This window comes from Gorilla gorilla, chromosome 10 (assembly GCF_029281585.2).
Source record: "Gorilla gorilla gorilla isolate KB3781 chromosome 10, NHGRI_mGorGor1-v2.1_pri, whole genome shotgun sequence".
NCBI lineage: Eukaryota > Metazoa > Chordata > Mammalia > Primates > Hominidae > Gorilla > Gorilla gorilla.
In genome coordinates, this window is record NC_073234.2 from 61169687 (window position 1) to 61196486 (window position 26800).

A 26800-nucleotide genomic window follows, 5' to 3' on the forward strand; every position below is an offset into this window, starting at 1 on the left:
TGTTTAGGACAGTTTGAATGTGGATTATCTGTTAGAATTGAAATCATCCAAATATGAATACCGTATTATTATTCCCAGTTACAGAAGAGAAAACTGAAGCTTATAGAGAATAAGTTGCCCAAGGTTACACAAGGAAGTAGCATAGTGAAGACATGAAGTGGAGTCTTTGTGACTACATCTAGGCTCACTCCACCGCTCACCCCCAAATACACAAGATTACCCATTTAACAGAACTCTTTCCCTATTCTTGTTATTAATATCATCTTCTTTCTTATGATGATGTTCTTTTTTGTTTCCTTGCCTTCTTTTCTCAGAGGAAGAAGTGTCTCTCCTCCTCCCTATGGCTAGGCCAGCCTTGCCTCACCCCATATGTTCTTGCTCATATCCTTTCTGCCTTCTTTGGGACTTTGTCCTATCAATCATTCCAGCTCTTGAATTGACTATTTCTTTTTACTTCAGCATCTAAATAAATTCATGTCATACCTAATCCCCATCCACACCCTTTCCCTTGATCCTGATAACTCTTTAAGCTACTCTTTCATTACATTTAGCAAGAGACTTATAGAAAATGCAGCCTATGTTTGATATTTCCACTAATTTCATCTTAATTAAAATTGCTTTCTTAAAAGTCTCTGAGGGGAAAGAGGCATTGCAACTCTCCCTACCCAAAGGAGGAGGAGATGATATAATGATGTGTCACAGGTTCTATTGCTGATCGGGTCATAGTTACTAGTGGGCAGGGTCAGTGTATGCTAAAAGGTCATCCATCCCTCATGCTTTCTTGTGCTTCCTGCTCCTTGTCTCTCTGTAGTGGCAGATCTAGACAGGGCACTGGCCATTGGGGTATGCTGACCATCTTTTCTTATTTCCCTCCATTCTTGTCTCCTTCCTTTCAGCTTTTTCCTCCTCCTCCTTACAGCAAGTCAAAGAAAGGTTCTTGTGGGAAGTACTAAATACCCAAGTATCTTATACTTCATAACTAAGCCATAGGACCCATACTTTACCTTTGTACTTATTAATAATACAGTATCTTTCTTCTGATGCTGCTATTGCTTATTATACATACAGAGATGAGGAATAATCAAAATGATGGGATTCCGGCATTACTAGTCTTCATGAAGGTAATACCATCAAAATAACATTTTGATTCTTCACAGTCACCGTTCATTGACTTTCTCTTTTTTTTTTTTTTTTTCTGAGACAGAGTCTCTCTGTTGCCCAGGCTGTAGTGCAGTGGTGCAATCTCGACTTACTGCAACCTCTGCCTCCTGGGTTCAAATGATTCTCCTACCTCAGTCTCCCAAGTAGGTGGGATTACAGGGGTGCGCCACCACACCCAGCTAATTTTTATATTTTTAGTAGAGATGGGGTTTCACAATGTTGGCCAGGCTGGTCTTGAACTCCTCACCTCACATGATCCACTTACCTCGGCCTCCCAAAGTGCTGGTATTACAAGCATGGGCCACTGCATCTGGTCTTTCATTGACTTTCTACAATAAAATTCAAAGATTTTCCATGAGTTTTCATTCTCTTTGATCTCTGTGTAATATAATTGATTCTCTTAGCCTGTTCTTCCTTCTTGAAATGGCTTACTTGGCTTTTATGCCATGTTAACTTACTAATTACTTATGGCAACTCAAATATATTGGTTTTATTGCCAGCATTTATTTGCCTGACTTCTGGCAAAATAGCACATCACATTTCTTATGGGAAAACCTCCTATAGTCTAAGCCCATGTAATTTACCTTCACTCACAGCTCATGATGTGGGTGTTGATTGGCCCCAGCCTGATCACCAAACTGTAATCTCCCAGCTGCAGTAACTGGGGCAGGAATGGTACCACAACTGACAAATCCGATTAGATACAATATAAGTTTGCTAGGCTTTGGAGAAAGAGGCTCTTTTTCTGTCCTTTCAGACATGAGTGGAAAAGGATATTATATTAGGCTGTTCTTGCTATAAAGAAATATCTGAGACTGGATATTTTGTAAGAAAAGAGGTTTAATTGGCTCACGGTTCTGCAGGCTGTACAGAAAGCACAGCACTGGCATCTGCTTCTGGAAAGATCTCAGGAAGCTTACAATCATGGCGGAAGGCAAAGGGGGAGCAGGCACATCACACGGCGAAAGCAAAGGACCAGATCTCCTGTGAACTCAAAAGGAGCTCATTTATCGCCAAGGAGATGACCCAAGCCATTCATTTGGGATCCACCCCCAGGATCTAAACAAGTCTCGTCAGGCCTCAACTTCAACACGGGGGATTACATCTCAACATGCGATTTTGATGGGGACAAATATCCAAACTATCTCAGGTATAGGGCTTGGAGTTTGCTACAGCCCTTTGGGCACCACATAAAATTTAAGAATGGAGCCTAAGGAGTAAGAAGCAGAGTGGAGAAATGGACGTCTGTGTGACATCCTGGTGTTTTTAGTCCTTTATCCAACTGCACTTGACGCCAACTTATTAGAGAGTTTTCAGAGACAATAGACAATAAATACTCCCTCTTTCCCATTATTTTGGCTTAAACCAGTTTGATCTCGATTTTCTCTCTCTTGCAACCAAAACAATTCAAAAACAAACAAATAAAACAACAATACATATATATGTATTTTACCATGTACATACATATGCATATAAATTCATAGAGAAAGTTCTGGAAAGATACATTTCAAAGTGGTGGAGGTGGTTATCTCTGGCCAAAGGGGTCTGTTATGGTGGGAAAGACGATTGAGAAGGGGCTTTTCGCCTTTCTTTATTGTTAGACTGCTTTGGAACATGTTACTGGAGGTTGTAAAGCAAATATCCTCAAAGCTGGAACTATAGAACTCACTGCAAACCAATAATGACTCTTGTAATTAAATTTGCCCTGCAATAGCAATTAATTATATTTCAAAAATACCCTTTAACACTTACTCTCGTCAATGAGTAGTTGCTGCACCATTATCTGCTCTTCAAATGAGAAAAAAAAAAAAGCAAAGCACAAGCTAATCTTGTGGTTTGTGGAAAGTTTTACGGTAAAACAATGGTGGTGTTGACATTCATCTCTTTTGATTCTCAGTCCATGGGTTTTCCAGTTAATCATAAACCGCAGCTTGGGCCGACTTTGGGGAACTCCATATTAGACTCACGCGCTGATGCTAAGTTGAACTGGGCTCCCTCTCAAGGCTGAGAATTCTGTTTAACTCTCCGAAGCTTTTTTTTTTTTTTTTTTTGAGACGGAATCTCGCTCTGTCGCCCAGGCTGGATTGCAGTGGCACGATCTCGGCTCACTGCAACCTCCGCCTCCTGGGTTCAAGCAATACTCTGCCTCAGCCTCCCGAGTTGCTGGGATTACAGACGCGTGCCGCCATGCGCGGCTAACTTTTGTATTTTTAGTAGAGACAGGGTTTCACCACTTTGGCCAGGCTGGTCTTGAACTCCTGACCCCGTAATCCACCCGCCTCAGCCTCCCAAAGTGCTGTGATTACAGGCGTGAGCCACCGCGCCCGGCCTCCGATGCCTTTTTTTTCACGTCACATTTCTTTTAAAATGTAACCTGACCGCAGATACGTAACTGTCCTAATACGGAACAGAATTTTTAAAGTAGTTTCTTGTTCTATGACGCCAAAGCTGAATTTCAAGCAAGGAATGCTCAGGAACCAAGATGTTCACTGCACCAGCTGAGACAAAAAGTAGTTTATTTTCATCTCAGCAAGAGGGAACTGTCAAAGAACCAGATGCTTCTCATCTGCGGAGCCCTTCTCTTCAGAAGCCGTGGGAATTGGCTCACCACCAGGGGGCGCAGTTTTACTATACCGTAGCATGCCGCGGAAAAGGCGCGCTCTCACCTGCAATATTGTCCGAGGTCTGAATATTAAAGAGTTCATTGCTGCAGATCTAAAGGCTCTCTCTGTTTAACTGATCCCTGGGAATGACGGTAGAGCCTTGCTTTAAAGCCAGACGATAACATTTAAATAGTTAAGCCCTCTGGCTTCATTAGTTTATTTTTCCTTGTTGCTGGCAAGGAAAGTACTATATTGTAGAGATAATCGTGACTGATAATCAAAACGAAAGCAGTTTTGACAAATTCTAATATAAGTTTTTACTGAAACAGGAATGACAAAATCCTTTTGTCTGAAAGGAAAAAAGTTTTAGCTGCATGAAAAATAGGCCCCAGGCTAAGAAAGCTTTTGCTCAAATAAGGGAAATAAAAGAGCAGTGGAATTGTAGGAATAGAATCCTATGATGCTTGACTTTTTGCCCTCAGCCTGAAGAATGAAAGCAAATTAGAGGCACAAAACATCTTTAGCAGTCCCAGCTGCTAGGAAGGCTGAGGCAGGAGAATCGCTTGAACCTGGAAGGCGGAGGCTGCAGTGTGCCGAGATAGCGCCACTGCACTCCAGCCTGGGCGACAGAGCTAGAATCTGTCTCAAAAACAAAACAAAACAAAACAAAACAAAACTATCTTTAGCCCCTGACGCGCAACTGTATATTTTAAAAACATTTAAATTAAAGGGGGAAACAAACCCCAAATGAACCAACAACTGTTAATTCACTCAACAGTTTAAAAAAATGGTTGCAAATAACGTTATCTTTGCTTTGTTTCAAGTAAATGAGGCTGTTAAAACAGTGCCTCATGGAGGGCAACAGTGGGGATTCTCAGGAGAGAAGCTATCCTACCTTTTGGTTAGCATGTTGGGGCGGGGAAATGGAGACTGCCTGCCGAATCACAAATCAGGGTCTTGAGTTTTCTTTCTATTTCTGGGAATTACCCGTTACATGAGTGGAATGCATATATGTGAATTTTCTTTTACAGGTCAGGGATCCATGGAAGGAGGTTTGGGATTCACCACAGAGATATGTTATCTCTGTCCTCAAAGAATCAAATGTACCATTCCTTTAAAATAAGCATAAATTGAGGAGGGACTGGCGATGAGAGTGGAAACTAGCTATAGAAATGGGAGCATGCAGCCCTGAATTGCTCCAGAACAAACACATTTAATGCCAGGGAAGTAGACCACGCTGGGTAATGTCACAATACTATAAAAGGAAGGGTACTTGCTAGGTCCTATTCTAGGATATTTTTTCCAGCCCTCTCTCTAGGCTGCTGGAAGGACAGTGAGGCTGGTTTAGGTGCTCTCTCCCTCCTCTCCAAACACGGCAAACATTCTGGGTGGCTTCCCGTCTGGAAGCCTGTTGCCTGATGGCATCGCCACATTGGCTTGCTGCACCGCTGCAGCTCGGAAGGCAGGGTTAATTCCATACAGTTGCCAGAGCCCTAAATGAGGGAGCCTAGGTCTGAGGTCGCACCCACCGGGAGGGCGGGGTTTAGGGTTCCGGGGCGGGCTGAGCCTGGCCCCGCCCAAGGAGGGGCGGGACGTTTCCCGGGCCCCGCCCCGCCGGCCCGGGGTTGCACGTGACCCGCGGTCCCGCCTCCCGCCCGCTCCGCAGCGCCAGCTCGGCAGGCGCGGGGCGTGAGTGTGGAGTGAGACCCGCCGGGCTCCAACTCCGCAGCGTCGGAGCGCGGCGGACAGCAACTTTCTCCCCGGAGCGGCCGTGGCGGCGGCTGCTGCCGTGGCAGCCGGAGCGGAAGCCGGGAGGAGGAAAGCGGCGGCAGCGGCGGTTGCTCCCGCCGGCTCGGGCTGTCCAGCTCGCCGAGACTGCCGGCCCGCGGAGCCGCGTCCCCCCGGGCAGCCCCGGGCCCCTGCCCTATGTCCCGCAAGGCAAGCGAGAATGTGGAGTACACGCTGCGGAGCCTGAGCAGCCTGATGGGCGAGCGGCGCAGGAAGCAGCAGGAGCCGGACGCGGCGAGCGCGGCCGGGGAGTGCAGCCTCCTGGCTGCCGCCGAATCGAGCACCAGCCTGCAGAGCGCGGGCGCGGGCGGCGGCGGCGTCGGGGACCTGGAGCGCGCGGCGCGGCGGCAGTTCCAGCAGGACGAGACCCCCGCCTTCGTGTACGTGGTGGCCGTCTTCTCCGCGCTAGGCGGCTTCCTGTTTGGCTATGACACCGGGGTGGTGTCAGGGGCCATGCTGCTGCTCAAGCGGCAGCTCAGTCTGGACGCGCTGTGGCAGGAGCTGCTGGTGTCCAGCACGGTGGGGGCGGCTGCCGTCTCGGCGCTGGCCGGAGGCGCCCTCAACGGCGTCTTCGGCCGCCGCGCTGCCATCCTCCTGGCCAGTGCCCTCTTCACCGCCGGCTCCGCGGTGCTGGCTGCGGCCAACAACAAGGAGACACTGCTCGCCGGCCGCCTGGTCGTGGGACTCGGCATCGGTGAGTTCGGGCTCCGTGAAGGGCGCCCGGGATCCCATTGTCACCGCCCTTGACCCTGGGTGTTGCGTGCCTCTTGCCCATCGGGGTCCCCGTCTGATCTCCCAGGGTCAGAGAATCCTCCACTTCTCTGGCCTCCAGAGCCCATCTGTTTGTTGGTCCAGCCTCCAAGGCTCTCCTGGGAGGTGGGAGGGTCGGGGTAGAGGGGGTGTCACTCTAGTCTCCCTCGAGCCCACGTGGAATCTTTGATAGGCCACGGACCAGTCAGTCCAAGTAGTTGTTGCCTCTCAGCACTTCCAGAAACCTAGCTGAGCACCAGCTCTTTCCTTGATCCAGCCTAACCTGATGCTGCCTCTTGAGCTTACGAGGGTCTCTGCTTTCCTGCACAGTCCCACCTTGCCTCTCCACTGCTAGCCCCTTTCCTTTTCTGGGGCTCCCAGCCTGGAACCTAGACCATCGTCAAGTTACAGTGAGATAATATTTAGAATTAAGTAATTCTGGACTCTGAAAGGTTTATTAGCTACCCCTGCCCTCTTTCCTTATCTAGCATTTGTCTTTAGATAGCATCTCCTTTTGCTTTTATGCTTTTTCTGTTGCCTTTCAGCTTTCATTCTTTTCCCAAGTAAATTCCATTCTCCTCTGTTTTTCCAACTTTTTCATTTGAATCCTTTTTTATCCATTCTCCTCTTTGTTTTGCCTCTCCTGCTTTCCAGTTGGGAACCAAATTATCTATTAAAGGTCATATTCACTTCCTTAATTCATTTAGGAGCTACTCCTCCTGTGGATAAATGCCCAGCAAGATAAATGTTTGGAATTTACTTCAAAAATGAAGGCATTAAGGTTCTCCTGGCATTGAATTTTTTTCACCCTGGTTGCTGAGCAGGGGAGGTACAATTGGCAAGTTTTTGGCAGAGGGAAGCTGTTTGGAATGTGCTCTGTATTATTAGAAAGCACTTTTGAGGGAAAGTGGGGGGCTGTGACTTAAATCTCACTAGTAGTTTTTCTAAGACACACCGCTGATGCTTTTTTAATGTTTCGTTTCATAATTCAGTTTTTTGTTTCCCTTAGGGTGCTGTTGAAGTATTTCTTCCCTATGGCTGGGGCTTGATGAAAGCGCTTTAAACCTGGGGCTGCTGCTGATCTGTGTATTCACCACTTGTTTGATGTTTGTGCTTTTCACCCTTTCTCTGTGGGTTCTGAAGGGAAGCAAAGGCCATATATTCAACTCCACATGCGGGAACCATGAGCCTAAAACCCAGCTCACTGCACTTTATATTCAAAGTTTGTCAGTAGTGACCTTCCTTTTGCTGTTTATTGTACTGTTAATTAGCAAAGGTAGGGCAAAGCTCTCAGTAACATATTAAGTTGGCACAAAAATATCCAAAGTGACCAAAAAATCCAGCTGAAATGAAACCTATTTGTGTGGAAACTAGTTGTGCCTTCAGGACCCTTCAACAAATAACCTGCTGTTTAAGTGACCACGATTCTTTTCTCAGCATTGTCTGCTTGGGACATCTGGACCTTTTTTGTTGCTTCTGACATAGAAATAACATCATTTTAGGTAGCCAGAATTGTTCTGTCAGCCTGAATCTTTTCTGTAATTTTGAAATTGAGTCATGCTTTGCAGAGCTGTCTAAATGAAGCTTCCTAGTGTTTTGCTATGGCAGGTATTGGTTAAAATCTTGGGTATTATGTTTACTCTTTTGATCTGACCTGCAAATTGAGCCCTGTTCTGTGTAAGATCCCCTTCCAGATGTTGTGAGCTGAATAGTGAGGAGAATGTATTATATTTTAGTAAATGTAGCAAGGTGGGGCAAAAGCAACGTAGAACTTGCTAAGCTTTATAAGATAGGTTATCAGAGATGGCTGATGAATTCAGAGGGGGTACAGTTATCTCCAACAGAGGGAAGCCAGAAGCTCTTACCAATGGAAATGGTATGTTGACATGTCAGTATTTTAACAGAAACGAGGAAAGGACGTTCTAAGCAAGGGGCAAAATGAGTAAAGGAAGGAAAGCATAGGGCATACTTGGGGAATAGGTGGAAGCAGCAGTAGAGGACAAAGCAGGAGATCAGATTGGAAGTGTTGGTGTGCAAGAGCTGTGGAGGCCTCTCTGTCTTGCAGCCTCATTCTGTGGTCTCTGGGCTGGTTGGTTCAATAGAGAAGCCCAGTTTAGGTATGTTCTCCATTCATTTCTGGTGTGGCCCCTCTCACTTCCAGAAACATACCTCTCAGAATAGAAGCCCTGAGGCAGTTTCGTAAAAGCCCTCTTCATTTACAAAATGAAGAATGTTTTAAGATCATAAACAGGCTTTGAAATAGGCCGCATTCAAAACAAAACTAATGAAATAAATCCACTTCAAATTAGGATTAAAATTAGGATCTATGCAAAGCATGTAATTATACACATAAAATCATTAAAACTTACAAAGAAAATCACTTTTTTTTAAGCTACAAGGAAATGGGTTCCTAACATGAGCATTTTTTGAGGGACATTAAATCAGTTTGCTTGTTTGGTCCACAATCTGGGTTAATTTTATGCCATTGTTTTTTAAGTAGTTAAATTTTATGTGTAGTCAGGGATTTGTTGTTTTGTCCTTATGATATTTAGGAAATGTTGATGAATAACAATGTGGCTTTTGATACCTTTTTCAGACAAGTTTGCTGTAAGAACTTCTTTCCTCCACACGTTTACCTGTGGTAAAATATACGGCCCATGTGGGTCAGGGATTTCTGCTCATTTTGTTCACTGATATATTCCTGCCACATAGGAGATACTTGTTGAATAAATGAATGGTGAGCAAAAACGAAAAAAAAAAATCCAAATTCCATTGCTGGTCGGGTAGCACTTTAAGGTAGGATTGTTCTTTTCAAACCACAAAAATAGTGCATTATCAAAATATTTGAAAGGGCATCTAAAGGTTTTGGTTGTAATAGTTTAATGAAATCATTATCTATTCAACACTTGCTAATTAAGCTTCCATTATGGATCCTGTCAGATATGGGGCAGGCAGTAATTAGATAAAAATCCCACCCTGGAGGTGTTCATTTTATAATGGAGTAGAAAGATACATAAACAAGCAATTAAAAGAGACATTTCTCTGTAGTGCCAGATGACACACAGAAGAGTAAGTGGTCAGTTGATTCTTTCAGGGGAAAAAATAGAACACAGGATTGAGGAAAGTTCTACAGTGGGATATTCAAAGTAGGGTTTGAAGAGTGAGTAGGTGTTCAGCAGATGATGTAGATGTAGCCAGAAAAGTGCTTATTTAGTGCTTTAGTATGTTCGAGACCTGGTGGTAGTACTTTACACATATTACCTCATTTAATCTTCCTGAGTCTGAGGAATGGGTCTCCTTTTATTGGGTGTGGAAACAGTTAAATGGCAAGGTCACTGATTACAGAGACAGGATTAAAAAAAAAAAAAACAACCTTGAGTCTTTTGCTTTGTTACCCTACTGGGCATTTAAGGTGGAGTTAATAGCTGGTGTAAAGGCACAGAAAAATCAAATTAGTATTTGAAGCATAGGTGAGTGAGGGTGGTGATGGGGTGGTCATGAGACTGGAATGTTTTGGGGGGATTAGGCTGAATATGTTTTATTTGGAGAGCTTTTAGAGGTTTTTAACAGTAAATAATGTAATCAGATTTAACATCTCTTGAATCTGAGATGTGAGGGTTTTTGTTTTCCCATTATGCTTTTAAGCTTTTTTACCTTCTTTCTTAAGTCTTCTCATGTCTTTGAAATTTTGGGTATTAGCAATCCTTTGCTGAGATGGCTACTACAGGATGGGTAAAGCATAGCATGTGACCTTGAATTACTGATATGGAAGGAGTCAGTGGACCCTTCAGTAGAAACCTTTGACAAAGGCGAAGATAGCAAGGAGTAGAGTGTAGTTATTAATGGGTATTAAATGAATTGTATAGTAAAAGACCTTAAGTATCAGAAGTCAGGGATATGTGTATTTGTTTTGATTTAAGGGTTCTGTTTTCTTGACTGGTTGTAAAAAAAATACTGCGTGCCTGTTTTAAATAGGGCATTATTTTGGGTTTTCTTTTCTTTTTTTTTTAATTGGTTCACCAGAGTCGTCTCTGGTTCCTCTAGTTTATTTTTCTCTTCCACTTGAGTCCTGACACTAGACTTTCTCCATTGTCGGTGCCTGCTACCATGACCATCTGAACTTTTTAAACATGAAAAGTCGAATTTCAAATAGGACATACGTTTTCCATCCCAGAAATGATTGTATTCTAACAGGGTTAATCTTTTTTTTTTTTTGTCTGAGATGGAGCTTCACTCTTGTCGCCCAGGCTGGAGCACGGTGGCGAGATCTCGGCTCACTGCAACCCCCACCTCCCAGGTTCAAGCGATTCTCCTGCCTCAGCCTCCTGAGTAGCTGGGATTACAGGCGCCTGCCCACCACACCCAGCTAATTTTTGTATTTTTGGTAGAGACAGGGTTTCACCATGTTGGCCAAGCTGGTCTCGAACTCCTGATCTCAGGTGATCTGCCTGCTTCGGCCTTCCAAAGTGCTGGGAGTACAGGTGTGAGCCACCACGCCCGGCCCAGGGTTAATCTTATTTTATATGTTCTTTACACACAATCCCATTTTCAGGTGTTTTTTTAGCAGTATTGTACCTATAATCAAGGTTTTTAAGTGTGGTTAGTTACAACAGGATTGAAGAATATGAGTTTGCTCATTTGCTTTATTTATTTTCTATCATCATGTATCTCCCATGCATAACACACAAGAAATTGTCTAGAAAAGACAAAGTACAAGAACATAGTACTGTTAACACTATTAGCATGTACACAGTCAGTGAAAAAGCATACCCATTAGCCCTTTCTCCCTGGTGTTGGCATTTATTCTACTGCTTATTATAAGTGGTGATTTAGGGCCTGTGTAGGGAATATCAAGAAGTCTCTAAATTTGATAGTCACCAGTATTCAAAACCTTTCCTGAGAATTGACAATACTAATTTATACAGCACTGGATTCGTTGAATTAATGTTAGATTTACATCAGTTTCTCCTGTGTCAGCCTCTTTCCGGACTCCCTCTACTTGAACACAATTTGTAGCTGTAAATTGCAGCTTGTAATTAGTATATTATGGCCTGTTGAGTAATACTTTTAAAAATACCACATTTTTTTTCAAACAGCACTTTGAATTCTTCCTCAGTGCAAATGAAATGTAAAATCTTGTTTGATCAAAAAAATGCAATGTTGAGATCAATGTCAACAAAGAATGTCATTTAAGGTAAGCATAGTTGGGCGGAAGCTCCTAATTTTCAAATAGTTAATCAGCTAAAATACAGTTTTGGGGGGAGGTGCTCAAATGTTTTTTTTTCCCACTACTCCCCACTTTCTGTCTTTTTGGTTGTTTTTGAAGGCAGGAATTCTGTATTGGATTTATGCTCCCTACTGGTGTGAAACTGACACATAAAGCCTCCTTTGACTTCTTGTATTTCCTTGTTTTATACACATTAACAGTTTTGTTCCCTCCCCTTTTCTGTCTGGCAGCATAGGGACTGACACTGCAGTTATAGTGAGGATTATGATCTAGTTGTGTTTGCCTAGTAGTATAGCAACACCCTCTTCAAGTGAGTTGTCAGTAAGATAACGTAAGTCTGTTAACGTGAGTTATGTGAAATTGTTCACGTGACTTCCTTGGAAAACATTGTGCTTTTTCATTCATCCATTTTGCCCTCTTATGGATTATAAACTTAAAGTAAGAACACACTCAAAGTTAACTGACTTCACACTAACATCTTTTTGAACACCTTTAATGATGTAGAAACTGCTAAGAGAACTGAAATAGGAAGCAGTCGTTGCTATCTTTACCCAAAATCACCTGAGTCTAATTTTCTTTTTCTCATATTGTGCTTGGCTCCTTTGTACATCTTTCTTGTCTACACTTTTTTCCATTTCTTTACCTTTCTTTTTCCTGTGACCCATCAGAGTAATAAATAGTAGCAACACTTCTAATAGCACCTATTTCTAATAGTATCAAAACTTCCATTGTCAGGAGGAAAATTCATACTCACCAGAAAAACCTCAAATTTTTCCCACATGTAAAATTTAATTTCTCTGGTTGTAGAAAGAGAGAAAAAAGTTTTACAGGTACTTCTAAACTCAAGTTGAGAGTACTACATGCTTTCTAGTTAGGCCTTTTATTAAAGGCCACCATTTGAAATGGTGCGGTCTGCAGCATGTGTCCAAGGCCACGTGGCAGGAGCATCGTTTCACAGCAGGGCCAAGCACCATGACAGCTGGTCACCAGCGAGCAATGGCACCAGTGTTCTTCTAATTTTAGCACCACCCTGCCGCTGCACTGGGAGGAGTCTAGGCAGTCCATCCTCTTGGCAGGGTGTGGATTGGCCATCAGCTTAGCGGCCAATGCCCTGGACGTAGTATTTAAGACTTGTTGAATGCTTAACTTCTAAACATTTTGCACATGCTAATTCACATAGGCTTCATAATAACCCGGGGGGATAATACGGTTACCTTTATTTTAAGATAAGGATATTTAGGCAGAAAGACTTGAAGTAACTTTCTCATGATCACAAAGCTTCTGGGTGGGGCCAGAGTTCAAACCCAAGAGGTCTGGCTTCCCAGCCTGTGCTCAACCAGTCTGTGACACTCACTCACTCACTCCTCCCTGAAACTAGCATAATTGTTCTTTACCATGATATGTCATGTGGACATTACTTTTGTTTGTTTTAGTATAGATTTATTTTTTTATTGTGGTAAAGAACACATAACATTTATACTCTTAACCCATTTTAAGGTGTACAGTTCAGTATTGTTAGGTATATTCACATTGTTGCACGACACATCTCTAGAACATTTTCATCTTGCAAAACTGAAACAGTGTCTATTAAACACAAATTCCCCAGCCTCTCTTCCCTATCCCTTGGCAACCCACCTTTCTACCTTCTGTTTCTATGATTTTTACTGCTTTGGATACTTCACGTAAGTGGAATCATGCAGAATTTGTCCTTTGTTGGCTTACTTCACTTGAGGTTCATCATGGTGTAGCATATGATAGAATTTCCCTCTTTTTAAAGGCTGCATAATCCATTGTGTATATGTGTGTGTATATATATACACAGACATATAAATATGTATACACACACATTAAATACACATATGCATATATACATATATATACATATATACACATATACACATATATACATATATACACATATATACATATATATACACATATATACATATATATACACATATATAGGGCATTTAATCTATCCATTCGTCTGTTGATGGACCTTTGAGTTGCCTCTCCCTCTTGGCTGTTGTGGATAATGCTGCAATGAAGATGGGAGTGCATACATCTCTTTGAGGTCCTTCTTTGAATTATTTTGGATATATACCCAGAATTGAGATTGCTGGACCATGTAGTAGTTCTATTTCTAATTTTTTTGAGGAACTTCTATCCCATTTTCCATAGTGGCTGCATTTTACATTGCTACCAGCAGTATACAGGGTTCCAATTTCTCAATATTCTCACCAACATTTGTTGTTTTCTTTTGACAGTGGCCATCCTAATGGATATGAAGTGATATGGTGGTTTGGATTTACATTTCTCTTATGATTAGTGATGTGGAACATTTTTTCATAGGCTTGTTGGCCACTTGTACATTTGTATATCTTCTTTGGAAAATTGTTTATTGTATTTTCAAGTCCCTTACCTATTTTTAATTTGGTTTATTGCAGTTGCTATTGAGTTGTAGAAGTTCCTCATGTATTCTGAATATTAACCCCCTATCAGATATATGATTTGCAAATGTTTTCTTTCATTCCATTGGTTGCTTTTTCACTGTTTATTGTGTCTTTTGATGTACAGTTTTTAAGTTTGATGTAGTCCTATTTGTTTTTGCTAAACACACACAAAACTAAAACTGTTGGAGTCATTTGTCATGCCCCTTGAGAGTAAGCTTTTTGGAAGTTCTAATAAAATACTAGATTTTACTTCTAGGAGTATGTCATTTTGTTCCCTAGAATACATTCTTTGTGAAAATATATTATGTTCATTTCCTGTGATATAATGCTTTTTAGCAGCTTAACAGAGGCATTATAAAAAGTAGGCTCTAAAACAAAGCTCATTCTTTATGCCTGTATGTGTATATGTTTGCATTCACCTCAGTAAGTAGGAACATTGGTATTTTCCTTAGTTTAAGTATGAATTAAAGGAAGTGTAGAGAAATTAGGGAAATTAGCACTGTTAGTAACAGTGCTGAGATTTAAATCTGATCAAGAACCAGTGTGCGCCCCACCTTTCTATTATATGATAAATCCAGTTTTTGATTTTGAAAGCGAAATATAGTCACTATAATGTTTCGTAAATTAGTATTAGTATTTAATGTGCTAGCAATGAAAATCCCAAGATGATACTTTCTAGAATTTCACAAAATGATTGTAATCAGATTGAGGGAACAGTAGTAAGACAGTAGTTATAGACAGAAGAAATTAATGCAAAGAAATAATATATATATAATGTATAGGGTATACTGTATATATTATTAAAACCAGTATAGGATGAATGGAACAGAATCAGAATTCCAGTGATAAATCCAACTGTTTGGAAGAGTTTAGTATTGAGCAAATAAGAGGGAAAAGAACGAAGTAACTGAGAAGAGGAAATAGGAATATGAATTTAAAATAATGTAAATGAAATTTAGGTCTCGTATTCTCTAGTATATTGGTTTAAGAGTCTCTAATTTTTTTAATTGTTTTTTTCTTATCTATATTGATGACATCTTTTATTATAATTTTTAAAACCTCAAAGCAGAGATTTTAAAAGCAAGGCAACAGATTGGAAAAATGGTAAATTTATTTACTTAAAAGAAAATATATTTATCCTCAAATTATACTGAATAGACTGTATACAACAAGAAAAATACAGTTAGTAAATAGACTCTTGGGAAAGTGTTAAACCTTGTTACTAATTAGAGGTGAAAATTAAGAGAACACGATACTTACTAAATTAGCAAATTAAAAACTCAGGGCTGGCCGGGCGCAGTGGCTCACGCCTGTAATCCCAGCACTTTGGGAGGCTGAGGCGGGTGGATTATGAGGTCAGGAGATCGAGACCATCCTGGCTAACATGGTGAAACCCCATCTCTACTAAAAAATACAAAAAAAAAAAAAAAATTAGCCAGGCGTGGTGGCGGGCTACTCAGGAGGCTGAGGCAGGAGAATGGCATGAACCTGGGAGGTGGAGCTTGCAGTGAGCTGAGATTGTGCCACTGCACTCCAGCCTGGGCGACAGAGCGAGACTCCGTCTCAAGAAAAAAACAAACAAACAGAAAAACCCCCAAAAACTAAGCAAAACTCAGGCTAAGTTGTTCCCTAGGAAAATATGATTTTCTGCTTGTAAAATAAATTGCAATAATTTTCTATAGAGAATATTCTAGATAAAAAGCTGACATGTTTAACATGCTTCATTCATTTTTCTTCAACAAGTTTATTTTGAATTACTAACATGTATTATATACTGTGCTCTTGCAGTTCATTTGTAAAGTTGCTAATAATTCTTTGATCTGGAAATTTCACTTGAGGGATTGTAATATAAGGAAATAAAGAAAAACTCATTTTGTTTAAAGGTATTTATAGATATGCAATATGTAATTTTAAAAAGCTACAGGAACCTCCAAGTGCCTAGTAATTGGGAAATGATTAGTTAGACCACATCACATTGACATTAAACACAAAAACGTGTAGACCTTAGATACATATATCCTGCAAATATTAAGCCCAAAGAATAGAACCTACTTGTATGGACATATTGATTGCAACTACCTAAAAAATTACAGCTGGACATAGAGTTTGGAAGAAGGAATAAAGGTGTATGTTTAGTTTACATATAGCACAGGGCCTTTTTTACATTTTATTTTTTTACTCTTCCCTTTAGATCATTATTTTACTTCACACAGGTTTTTGTTTTAAAAGGCACAGACACACACATAACAAAACACTGTAGCAAGATACTTTTTTCCAAATTAGATTTTACTTCTTATTCTATGGAAGGACATTTTTAGGAAATAATGACAAAAATGTTGCAATCTAATCGTATAATAGCGGTGTGGGTGTATTTTTTCCCCCAGATTTTTAACTCATTGCATGAATTAGCAAGGTGTCATGATATATGAAGTACATTTCTGGGATCTTACTATTGTATGTATCTCAGGAAAGTGTCTTGCTTACTTTATGGCTGAGAATGAGAGCTTCTATGGGCTCCCATCCCACACTCCCTCCTCTCTTTTGGGTTTCCTCAGCTGTTCCTGCCTGGGCCTTGCACAGATGCGGCTTCTTCCTGTTTCTATAGATGAACTGGCTAAGGCCTCTCCCTGTCTCCTATTCAAAGCTGTCATTCCAGCCCTTTCTCTTTTGTCTCATAAAATTTCTTCTTCTACTGGGTTATTCCCATAAGCATGGACACATGCTGATATTTTTGCAGTCTTAAAAATTTCTGTTTCTGCCCCACTGTATCTTTCAGTTACTATCCTGTTTGTCTCCTTTATTTTACATAAAACAGTTGCCTATATTCCTTCTCTGTAGTTCCTCTCTTCCCTTTTTTTCTGAACCCTATCCAGACAGGCTCTCATCCTTACCACTCCACTGGCATTGCTCTTGTCAACTTTACCGTGCCCTCTGTGTTGCTCAGTGCAAGGACTGTCGTCAGTCCTGCTTGTCCTACCAAAGGCATTTGACACAAATAAATCATGTCTTTATGGGCCATTTTCTTTGGCTTTTGGACACCATATTCTCCCAGCGTTTTCTGTAGGCTGCTCTTTCCCCCATCTCCTTTGCAGATTGCTCTTCATCTCCCAGACCTCTTAACTTGGGCCAGCCTCAGAGCTCTCCTCTTCTCTACATTTACTCCTTTGGAGATCTCATCTTGTCTCATGGCTTGGAATACCTTCTGTGTTGCTGAGAACTCCCAAATCTAGATTTCAGCCCAGACCTGTCTCCTGATCTCCAGATGCTTGCGCCCGACTTCCCTGTTTTGTCCACCATCTCCCGCTTAGCAGGTCAGAGCATTCCTCCTGGGGCTTGCACCAAAAGCCTTGGAGTTGTCCTTGACTACCTCATGTGCCCCTTATCCAGTCGGCTAGGAAATCCTTTGAATCTAGGCCCTAATTATAACTGAAATCTGTTTCTTATCACTTCCACTGCAATCACCCTGATCCCAAATGCCACCCATCTCTCACTTGGAGTATTTCAAGAGTCTGCTACGTGTTCACCCTGCCTTTTTCTTGACCCCTCTGCTTTCTTTTTATACACATGAGAGCCAGAATGATTCATTTAAAATATAAATCAGACTATGCCACTTCTCTGCCCAAAGCCCCTGATTAGCTCCCCACCTCAGAGTAAAAGCCAGTGGTCTGCAGCACCCCATGGGATCTTTCCCCATCCCCACTTCTTCTTTGACTTGATTTCCTACTGCTTTTCCTTCCCTCCTTTTCCAGCTGCCCCTGCCTCTAGGAACACAATAGACATCCTTCCAGGCCTTTTCGTGGGCGGTTTCCTCTGCTGGGAAGCCTCTGTCCAGATTCCTGGAGCACTCTTTCCCTTTCTCTCTTGTGTTTCCTCAAGCATCTCTTCTTAGCGGGGTCTTCCTTGATCATTCGGCTTAAAGTTGCAGCCCCCACCACCAGTTTTCCCTGCTTTATTTTTCTCTATAGCAGTTTCCACTAGCCAAAACACTTAATGGTTGTGTTACTTACTGATTGTTTTCTCTCCACTAGAGTGTAATCTCCATGAAGGCAGATTTTAATTTTTCTGTTTTGTTTATTGCTGTTCCACCATTGAATAGTGTAGTGCCTGGTACACAGGCATTCAGTAAATATTTAATCTATAGATAGCAACTAAAACAGTATAATCCTAAGGAATAATTTTGAGCTGAGATTGGATCAAGGATGTTGTAGGAAATTTGTGTAGTGGATGGAAGTAATTAAATGTTCTCTAGGGTTGCTTCTGACACTACTCTATGGTTTCAAACTTTTTAAAGTGGTTGGGAGAAAATAGGTATTATTTTTAACTTCAATTAAGACTTTTAAGTCTAACATTGTTTTCAGTACCTGCAATGAAATGAGTCTCTCCATGTATCTAGGGAGCCTAAACAAACGAAAGTTGATTTGTGTCTGAAAAATGATCTGACAGACTCTCAAGGATGAACTTGGAGTAATTACACTTAGATGTGACAGTGGAATCAACAGAAATGCAAACTTATTACGTGGGATATATCTATTCCACATGTTAATAATGCTCTAATGTCTCCTCTCTTTCCTGGCAGACAGATTTGTGGGAAGAGGGATTACTGATTCACAGAGTTGCATCTTCGTGTTTGAACCTGGAATTAAAGCAGGAGTGGAAAGGCATTGGAGTCGTAGTTCACCCAGACTGTAAAAGAGGCTTGATCAGTTTTCTCTGACCTTCACATCTTCTGTCTGATGACTCAAGTTTTCAAACTTTAGTGAGTCTTTCTCCTAGAGAATGGAGATACGGAAGTTGAAATCTCCTCTTATTCTCTTCTTAGCAGCCAATCCACGTTTCAGATTCTATAATACATTTCACTAGGTAGCTATTGAGCATTTGTATTGGGCCAGGCACATTGTGGCTTGGGATTCAAAAAATAAGACACATTTTATTTTTCATTGTGGTCTGATTATAAATTTAGGGGACGAAAAATATGTGTAAATGTATAATGATGTGGTAAGTTTCTAAAGATGGTATTACATATGTGGAATTTAAAAAATAAGTACCATAATCTTGAGGTTGATCTGATCCTTTTAAATGATCCAGATTTTAATTCTGGATGGGGTTATGTTTCAAGTGAAGCCAATCTGCAACTCTTCATAGCAAATGGAGTGGCACTCTCACCAGTCCAAATTGTGATAATTAAAACACTGGTCTTAATATTGCATTTTAAGCTTATATTTGAATATGAGTGCTTCAAATAAATGTGGAAAGTTACATTGTCCAACAAAATAAATTATGCTATGAAGACTTGGCTTGAGCCACATTTCCTGGTTTACTGTTCTAGTTTTTAATCTTACCCCATAAACCCTCTATACTTGTGAAACCATTCTTGCCACCCCAGACAGACCTCTCTCTATGACACCTCTATTACTGCCCATAGTGATACCCATATGTCATTAATACAGACAGTAATAGAAAAATATGTAAGACACAGTCGTGCAGAGGAAGGTTGATGAGGTCTACCTGGAGCTGGCAAGTCGGGTTTTACAAAAACCTAATTCATAGAGTTATTGTATGGATTAATTGATAAACTATTTTCTGTTAAAAGTTTAATGTAATTCCTGCTGCTTATTAGCACATGCTCAGAAAACATTAGCCATTATTGTTGTAATTAATGTGAATTTTTCTTCCCATTTTATCTCTGTTGGAGACAGACATCAGCATATTTTGGATTGGTGAGCAAAACCAGACTGTCCTGAATTAAGTTTTCCTGGCACATGTGTAATTAAAACCTCTGTAGGACTGTAATTTGCATATTAGGTGGTATGAGTACAAATGAGTTAGTTACCTCATTTCACCTTTATAGTTCCTGGTTAAAGAGAGAAAGACATTTTGAAATTTTCATAGTTCATAATTTGAACCTTGAAATTTAGGATTGTACAAAAAGAAAGGGAATTTAATGCATCAAATATATGACATGCCATTATTCTTTGTTGCCAGTAGTTGGCCAATTTCAACTTTAATTGAAGTACAGCCTTTTATAATAGTTTGCAAAAACACAGCAAAAAAGTCTAGCAATAGGCTTTTAATTTTAGATTTCCTCCTTATCCTGTAGAATAAAGTTTTAACAATAGTGTCAACATAAGTAAATTATAAAGAATCTAATGACATTCAAGTGAATGAGGATACTCTATTTTTGACCTGCTGTACAAATTACAGTGCATAAAGTGGAATTCAAGGATCTTATTTTACACAACATAAAGTTCAGCCATGTGCCACATAATGACATTTCAGTGGAGGATGACTGCATATAGGATGGTGGTCCCATAAGATTATAATACTACATTTTTACTGTACCTTTTCTATGTTTAGCCATGTTTATACACAAATACCATTGTGTTACAGTTGCCTACAGTATTTAGTACAATAACATGCTGTACAGGTTTGTAGCTTAGGAGCAGTAGGCTATAGCATATAGCTTAGGTATGTAGTGGGCCGTACCATTTAGGTTTGTGTAAGGACACTCTATGAAGTTTGCAAAATGTATTCCTGAGAATGTATCTCTGTGGCTAAGCAATGCATGATTGTATCTGCATGTGCACATCTTTACCAAGAATATCTTACTAAAGATTCTGAGGCAGTGAGTTTTTAACTTTTTCATAGATAATATAAAATAGACAAATCTAAAGGACTTTATTTATTATGAATGAATAGTTCTTGAGGCTGGGGAGGTAAGAACCCTTTTTAAAAAAAGGTTTATAACCTGATTAAGGAAATCATGAATGTTGCAAAAGAAACACATGACTTTGTTACATTTGTTTGGTAATTATGCAGTTATTTATTCATCTGTGCAAGAGATCATTAGAGTCTGGATTATTTTCAAAATTTTAGTTTCTAAATATGACATGCATTTTCAAATAAACATGTATATATTAAGAATACAGAATTATAGTTATTAATAAGCATTAAAACTTTGCCTATGGATAGCTACTGCTATGGTTAATAGTTACCTTTTATTTGCTTTAAGTGAACGTCTGGCTACTTAGTCTAACTCAAAATGATTTATAGACATAAACTCAAAGCCACTGTCAGTAAATTTTTCTTTATTTTTAAGCAGTCATGAAGATAAGATACCCAGAGATAAGCCATATGAGCAAATAGTGCCTTAATTGTTAAAAAGGGAATGAATTCTAGGAATTAAGATGAATAAACATGACTAGTTTCTAGCAAAATTATAAAATATTATTAATGAAGATTTGGAAGCATTTAGAAAAGAGTCTGATGATTACTAGGAACTTTTGTGTGTTCACTAGAAATATGCCTTATTAAACTAATCTCTTTTGTTTTTCCTTTGAAAGCATTTCTTGGTGAGTAGATTAGGAAAATTCTGCATCTAAAGCATTTGGCATACTCCTCTTTCATTGAATATATTTGAAGAACATTTTCTTTGTGTTAATAAGCAAAATAAGTGAGCAAAATAAACTTTAATCTCTGAAATTTGGCCAATAAAAAAAAAGAAACAAACATGGTTTTGTAGGATGCCTTGTCAGTGTTGAAAAGTGGGCCCAGAAGGTCTCTACTGGGGTGCAATCAAGCGCTCAGTCCTTCAGCTCTGTGCTTGTCAAATCCAGGGAGCCCAGAGCAAGCTAAATGGCTGTTATGCTTGATAACAGAGCTAATATTAAAAATAACTTTAAGATACTGGAATGCTGTTAAAAACTAAGAAAAGTTAAAATTCATAGGAAATGTATTTATAATATGTATATCTCCGTATATTTTACATTTTAAATATATTTGCATTATTGCCGTTAATCCACTCTTAGAGCTGACCAACAGTGAGACAGACTCCTTACAGAGAACACTAGGAGAGAGTTTACAAAATCTATACAGGGAGGCGGTCAGTGTAAGGTGCAGGGTGACCTTTGTTGAGGAGATGAAGAAGTCTTCCTTGTATTCAGAGCCTGACTGAAGGGCTTCTCTAGTCCCGCATGATTCTAAAATTCTCAGGCTTCTTTATTGATCACAATTGAGAAATGGTTTCATCAAAGCTGCCAGAGAATTTGTCCCCTGAAATGGAATAAATCATCTTAGATCCTCAAGATTGCAAATTGCTAAAGAGGAAGACAGTGTCTCTTTTTTTGTAACTTCTATGAGAGTTCAGTAGATGTTGGTTGGCTCACTGACAACACCTGAGTTATTCTATTTGATTACTTTTGGCTTCTGACTTTTACATTATCAAATTCACTTTTCTTGGATATATTTTAGGTCTTTTGTTATGAAATCAAGAACATTATGTTCTTTTTACAGAGAGAGTTTATAAAGTACGGAGATGACCACTCTGAAAGCCACATGCCCCTGGCACCCTCTGAAGCACCTCAGTCCTCTCCTGACTCTTTAAATGATTCATTCTGCCATTTGCATGATTCCTCTGAAGAAAACCAATTATTTAGTGTTCTTGAGGTGATTGACTTGCAAATAATCTTGTGCTCTTAAAGCACATTTTTGGTAAATTTTCAAATTTCTGAATACTAGAAATTATTTCTTTAGTTGTAATTGAGTGAGATCAGATATTCACAGATTAATAGACTCTCAAAACCAGTGGGTGCTGCCTTCATACCACACATTTTACCATGCTAGGATAAACATTCATCTTCAATTTTTTTGTTGTTAAAAAACATACTTCACCAAGGAATTTATTATCCCACTCATTTTATCACATACCTCTTCTGGAGCTTAGGGTCTCAGCCCCTTCCTGTCTCTTCTTTTGTGTCTCCCCTGCTACACCCCTACCACACTTTGGTGTTTTTGAGGTTTCTTAATCTTAAGTAAAGTGTGAATAAAAAGCATTTTTAGAAAGTCTTGCCATGTTTATTGATCTGTAACATGCAATATACATACTGTGCTTGCTGTATTAACACAGCTCCAAGACAAGACCCCTAGCTTTTCTACAGCTAGACTAACTCCCCCAGATCCCACTTCTGTAGAGCTTTGGAGCTGCAGCAGCTGTTGAGGTAATGGTTACTTTCCTCAAAAGGTAGCCATTATGATGATTGGCTTCAAAAAGTAAAAAAAAAGGTCTTTTGAAAAATTGACAGTTCTCCCCACAAAGAGTTGAGTGACTGGTCAGCTACAATTTCTTCTAACTTGTAATTCCTTCTAACTTGTAATTCCTTCTAATATATGATGTTGAGGTTTTAGAGAGAGCAGTTAAAATAAAGTGGTCTAATTAGACAGTGTTTGCATCATCTTTTTCAGTTTAGATGTTGAGGAAGTGTTCAGATCCTACCAAGCAATTTTTTCTTCTTTTGAGTGAGAACTGTCTATACTTTTGTACTTAGTGTCTTTACCTGTCCCCCTTTTGAGCTTTATGTCTTAAAGAAATGTTATGCTGTTTACTCCTTTTAATAGATTAAACTTATTTTCAGGTTATTAAAAAAAACCTGTCTCACAGAATCATAAGACAAACTGTATACAACTCTTGGAACAGTGCCTGGCACATGGTAGTATACAGTAAATGTTATCTGCTGTTTCATTTTAGTTTTAACATATCTACCATGCACCTGCCTCAATGGAATAGTGTAAAAGGATATTTATACTTATAATCAGTATAAATTATAGTTATTTATACTTATAATCAGTATAAATTAGTTATTTGTACATATAATTAGTACAAATTATTTAATTTATACTAGTGAGTTTTATGAATTTGTACAAATTAACCCCTTCTGAGCCCTAGGTTTCTCAGCTTTATCCACTTCATGGTGGTTTAATGAGTATTAAGTAGTAGTACAGAAGGTTAACTGGTACATGTAACCTCCTGGTAGTGTTGGCTTACTCTGGTCTCTTATGAGGTAAGAGTTCCTTAAGGACAGGGACCATGTTTTTGTGTTTATCCCAGGATCTATCAATCATAGCCTCTGGCACATAGTAGATATTTATTTAGTAAATGCTTGCGGGTTACATAAATGGGAGCATTGGGAAGGAGAATGAACAGAAGAATGTGTAGAAATTTTTCTATTGTAGGTAACACTCTTCCAGGAGAAAAAGGTTATTTGAAAGCCACAGGGGTCTTAAAAACTCAGTTTTCTCATTTAAAGCTTAAAGCGTTTTGATATTTACTTCTAAAGTATTACAACTAATATGACCATGACTGATGAATGGAAGAAACGCAGAGGGGTATAGACTGGAAGAGAAAGGAGAGAGGGAGAGAAAGACTAAGAGACTTAGTGAGTACTATGAAAATGTTAAACTCCAAAGTTACACTCTTGAGAGTAGCTTCAACAGTCTTAGCTCAATTATCAGGGGCCTTTGGAAAGCCAAATAGGTGATTACCTTTATTTTAAAAATTACTTGCTTTTAAGACTTTGAAGGATCCTTTCTGAATGGAAGATACAGCCAAAGGTGGTAGTGAGAGGTATGGAAGATTGAGGAGGATGTGTGTGGTTGTGTCTTCAGTAACCAGAGCAAACTGCCTGAGATTAGAGGAAATCAACCTGAGGACTGGGTACATTTTGTCCACTTTCACTGTCAGAGCTACCAAGCAATTGGGAGGTAAGGTTGTAGAGTTGGTTTTGATGTCCTGTCTCAAGACCTAATTATGCCTCTTGGGATTAGGTGAGGAAAATATGTGTCCTGGGACTGGCCGTTGGTAACTGCATTAGAGAAAATGAGCTTGACAGGTCTCCCACAATTTGGAGATTTCTCCAGAAACATACTGCAGTGTTAGGTCCAGGGAACAATCCTGATCTGCCCTTGGTTTAGAGGCAACACATAATCGCACTACCTATCAGTTTAGTCCTGACGCCTATGAATGCCCAGTTCTTCCTTGTCATTCAGCTTGTGGATAGGAGACAACAATGCATGTCTTGTTTCTTCTCGTATTTGTAACTGTTTTGCTTTTAAGACTGTCTTGTCTGAATTGCCTTCTGCTGTTGGTGTAATAAGAAAAAGCATGTGGTGTATTTAACCAATGGGGGAAAATATTTCTTATATATAGAGATGAAATAGACATGTAGCTAGAGAATAGACGAGAATAGACATGTAGCTTGTTTGATGGCCCATGTCATTTCTCAGTTTAGATTTACTGCTGTGTTTTTCTTAACAGCTGGTTACAAAAACAAGTGGCACTAAAGGAAAAGACCATATTTTCTTTTATCATGGCCACAGGTGTTTATTTTTATTTATTTTTATGAGTATATAAAATGAAAAGTATTCAGATTAACCGGTTATTCAGAGAGGTGATATCAGGTGGGGAGTAGTGGGATTAAAAAAAATACCCTCCCATGCCACCTGCATTCTGATTGCCAGTGCATCCGTGATTGGTGCCTTGCTCAGCATCTCCCAGGTGCCATCACTTCAGAAGTTTCCCAGATTTTGCTCTTTCTTAGAAGGCAGCAGGGAGGGCCAGGCACGATGGCTCACGCCTGTAATCCCAGCACTTTGGGAGGCTGAGGCGGGTGGATCACGAGGTCGGGAGTTCAAGACCAGCCTGACTAATATGGTGAAAAACCGTTGCTACTAAAAATACAAAAATTAGCTGGGCATGGTGGCATGTGCCTTTAATCCCAGCTACTCGGTGGAGGTTGCAGTGAGCTGGGATTGTGCCACTGCACTCTAGGCTGGGTGACAGAGCGAGACTCTGTCTCAAGAAAAAAAAAGATGGGAGTAGCGGAAGGAATGCGGGACGTGAAATTGGAAATCCTGGGTCCTGCTTTCAAATCTTTTATGTAAATATGTGATTTTAGATAAGTCACTTAATGCTTGAGCTTGCTTTCTCTTCTGTAAAGTACGAGTTATATGTAAAGTTCCTTCTAACATAGCCATTTCATTGGCCAGATAAGAAAGAGAAAGGAGTACTGTCATGATCTGCCACCTACTTAGGCCCCTTCTGCAATGTGAAATGGACACTGTGAGTATAAAAACATACTCAAAAGTATATTTTTTAATTCTCTCACTCAACAGTCAACACAAAAGACTTCTGTGACCAAATGTGGGGGATTTCTCCCCACCAACAAGCAATCAGTTTTGCAGCAGACACCAGCTGGATGTCCTCTAATTCAGTTCTCACACTGTCACCCTAGAAATAGCGTCTGATTCCACAGGTTGAGGGCACAGTCCTCAAGACCTCCCACCACCCTCAATGCCAACAGCCTTCAGACACCAGTTGCAAATTTGGGTCTCTGGAACTTTGACCAACCAACTACTTCAAGTTGGAGTTTTTACAACACCTTTTTTGGGTTATATTAATTTTCTAGGGTGGTTCACAGAAATCAGAAAACAGTTTGGTTTACTGGTTTATTTCAAAGGATACAAACAGATAAAGAGATACATAGGGCAAGACTTGGAAGGGTCCTGAGCACAGGAGATTTTGTCCCTGTGGAGGTGGAGTCCTCCACTATTGGTACATGGATGAGTTTTTGTTCCCTTCCTGTCAACCTCCATATGTTCATCTGTCGAGAAGTGCTCTGAACTCAGCCCTTTTCACCTTTTAAAGAAGTGTCATAATCAATTATATCATTACCTAGGCATAATTGATTAAACCATTGGCGACTGGTGACCAACTTAACCTTCAGCTTCTCTCCCCTTGGAGGCTGGGGGTCCCAACCATCTAATCCTGCCTTGGTTTTTCCAGTGACCAACCCTTATCCTGAAGCTGCCTAGGGGCTACCAGTCATCTGTCAACTTACTAGCATACAAAAAGACATCACTTTGGAGAGTCTAAGGATTTTAGGAGTTGTATGCCATGAAACAAGGGTGGAAGACCTAATAAATATTTCACACTATCACGGACAGCAAGTGGAGCGTCAGGCCTTAAGAGGAGTCCTCAATCCTAGTCT

The 26800-nt window shown here is 40.1% G+C and overlaps 1 protein-coding gene across 1 annotated transcript in view; it reads left to right on the forward strand.

Annotated features, from left to right (window-relative positions):
* Window positions 1-5385: 5385 nt before the first annotated feature.
* The window catches only part of SLC2A13 (solute carrier family 2 member 13), a 347978-nt gene continuing 326563 nt past the window's right edge, over window positions 5386-26800 (forward strand). Inside the window, exon 1 of the mRNA XM_031001118.3 lies at window positions 5386-6246. Within this exon, the coding sequence (XP_030856978.1) occupies window positions 5691-6246 (556 nt within the window). The 5' untranslated portion in view covers window positions 5386-5690. The remainder of the gene's footprint in view (window positions 6247-26800) is intronic.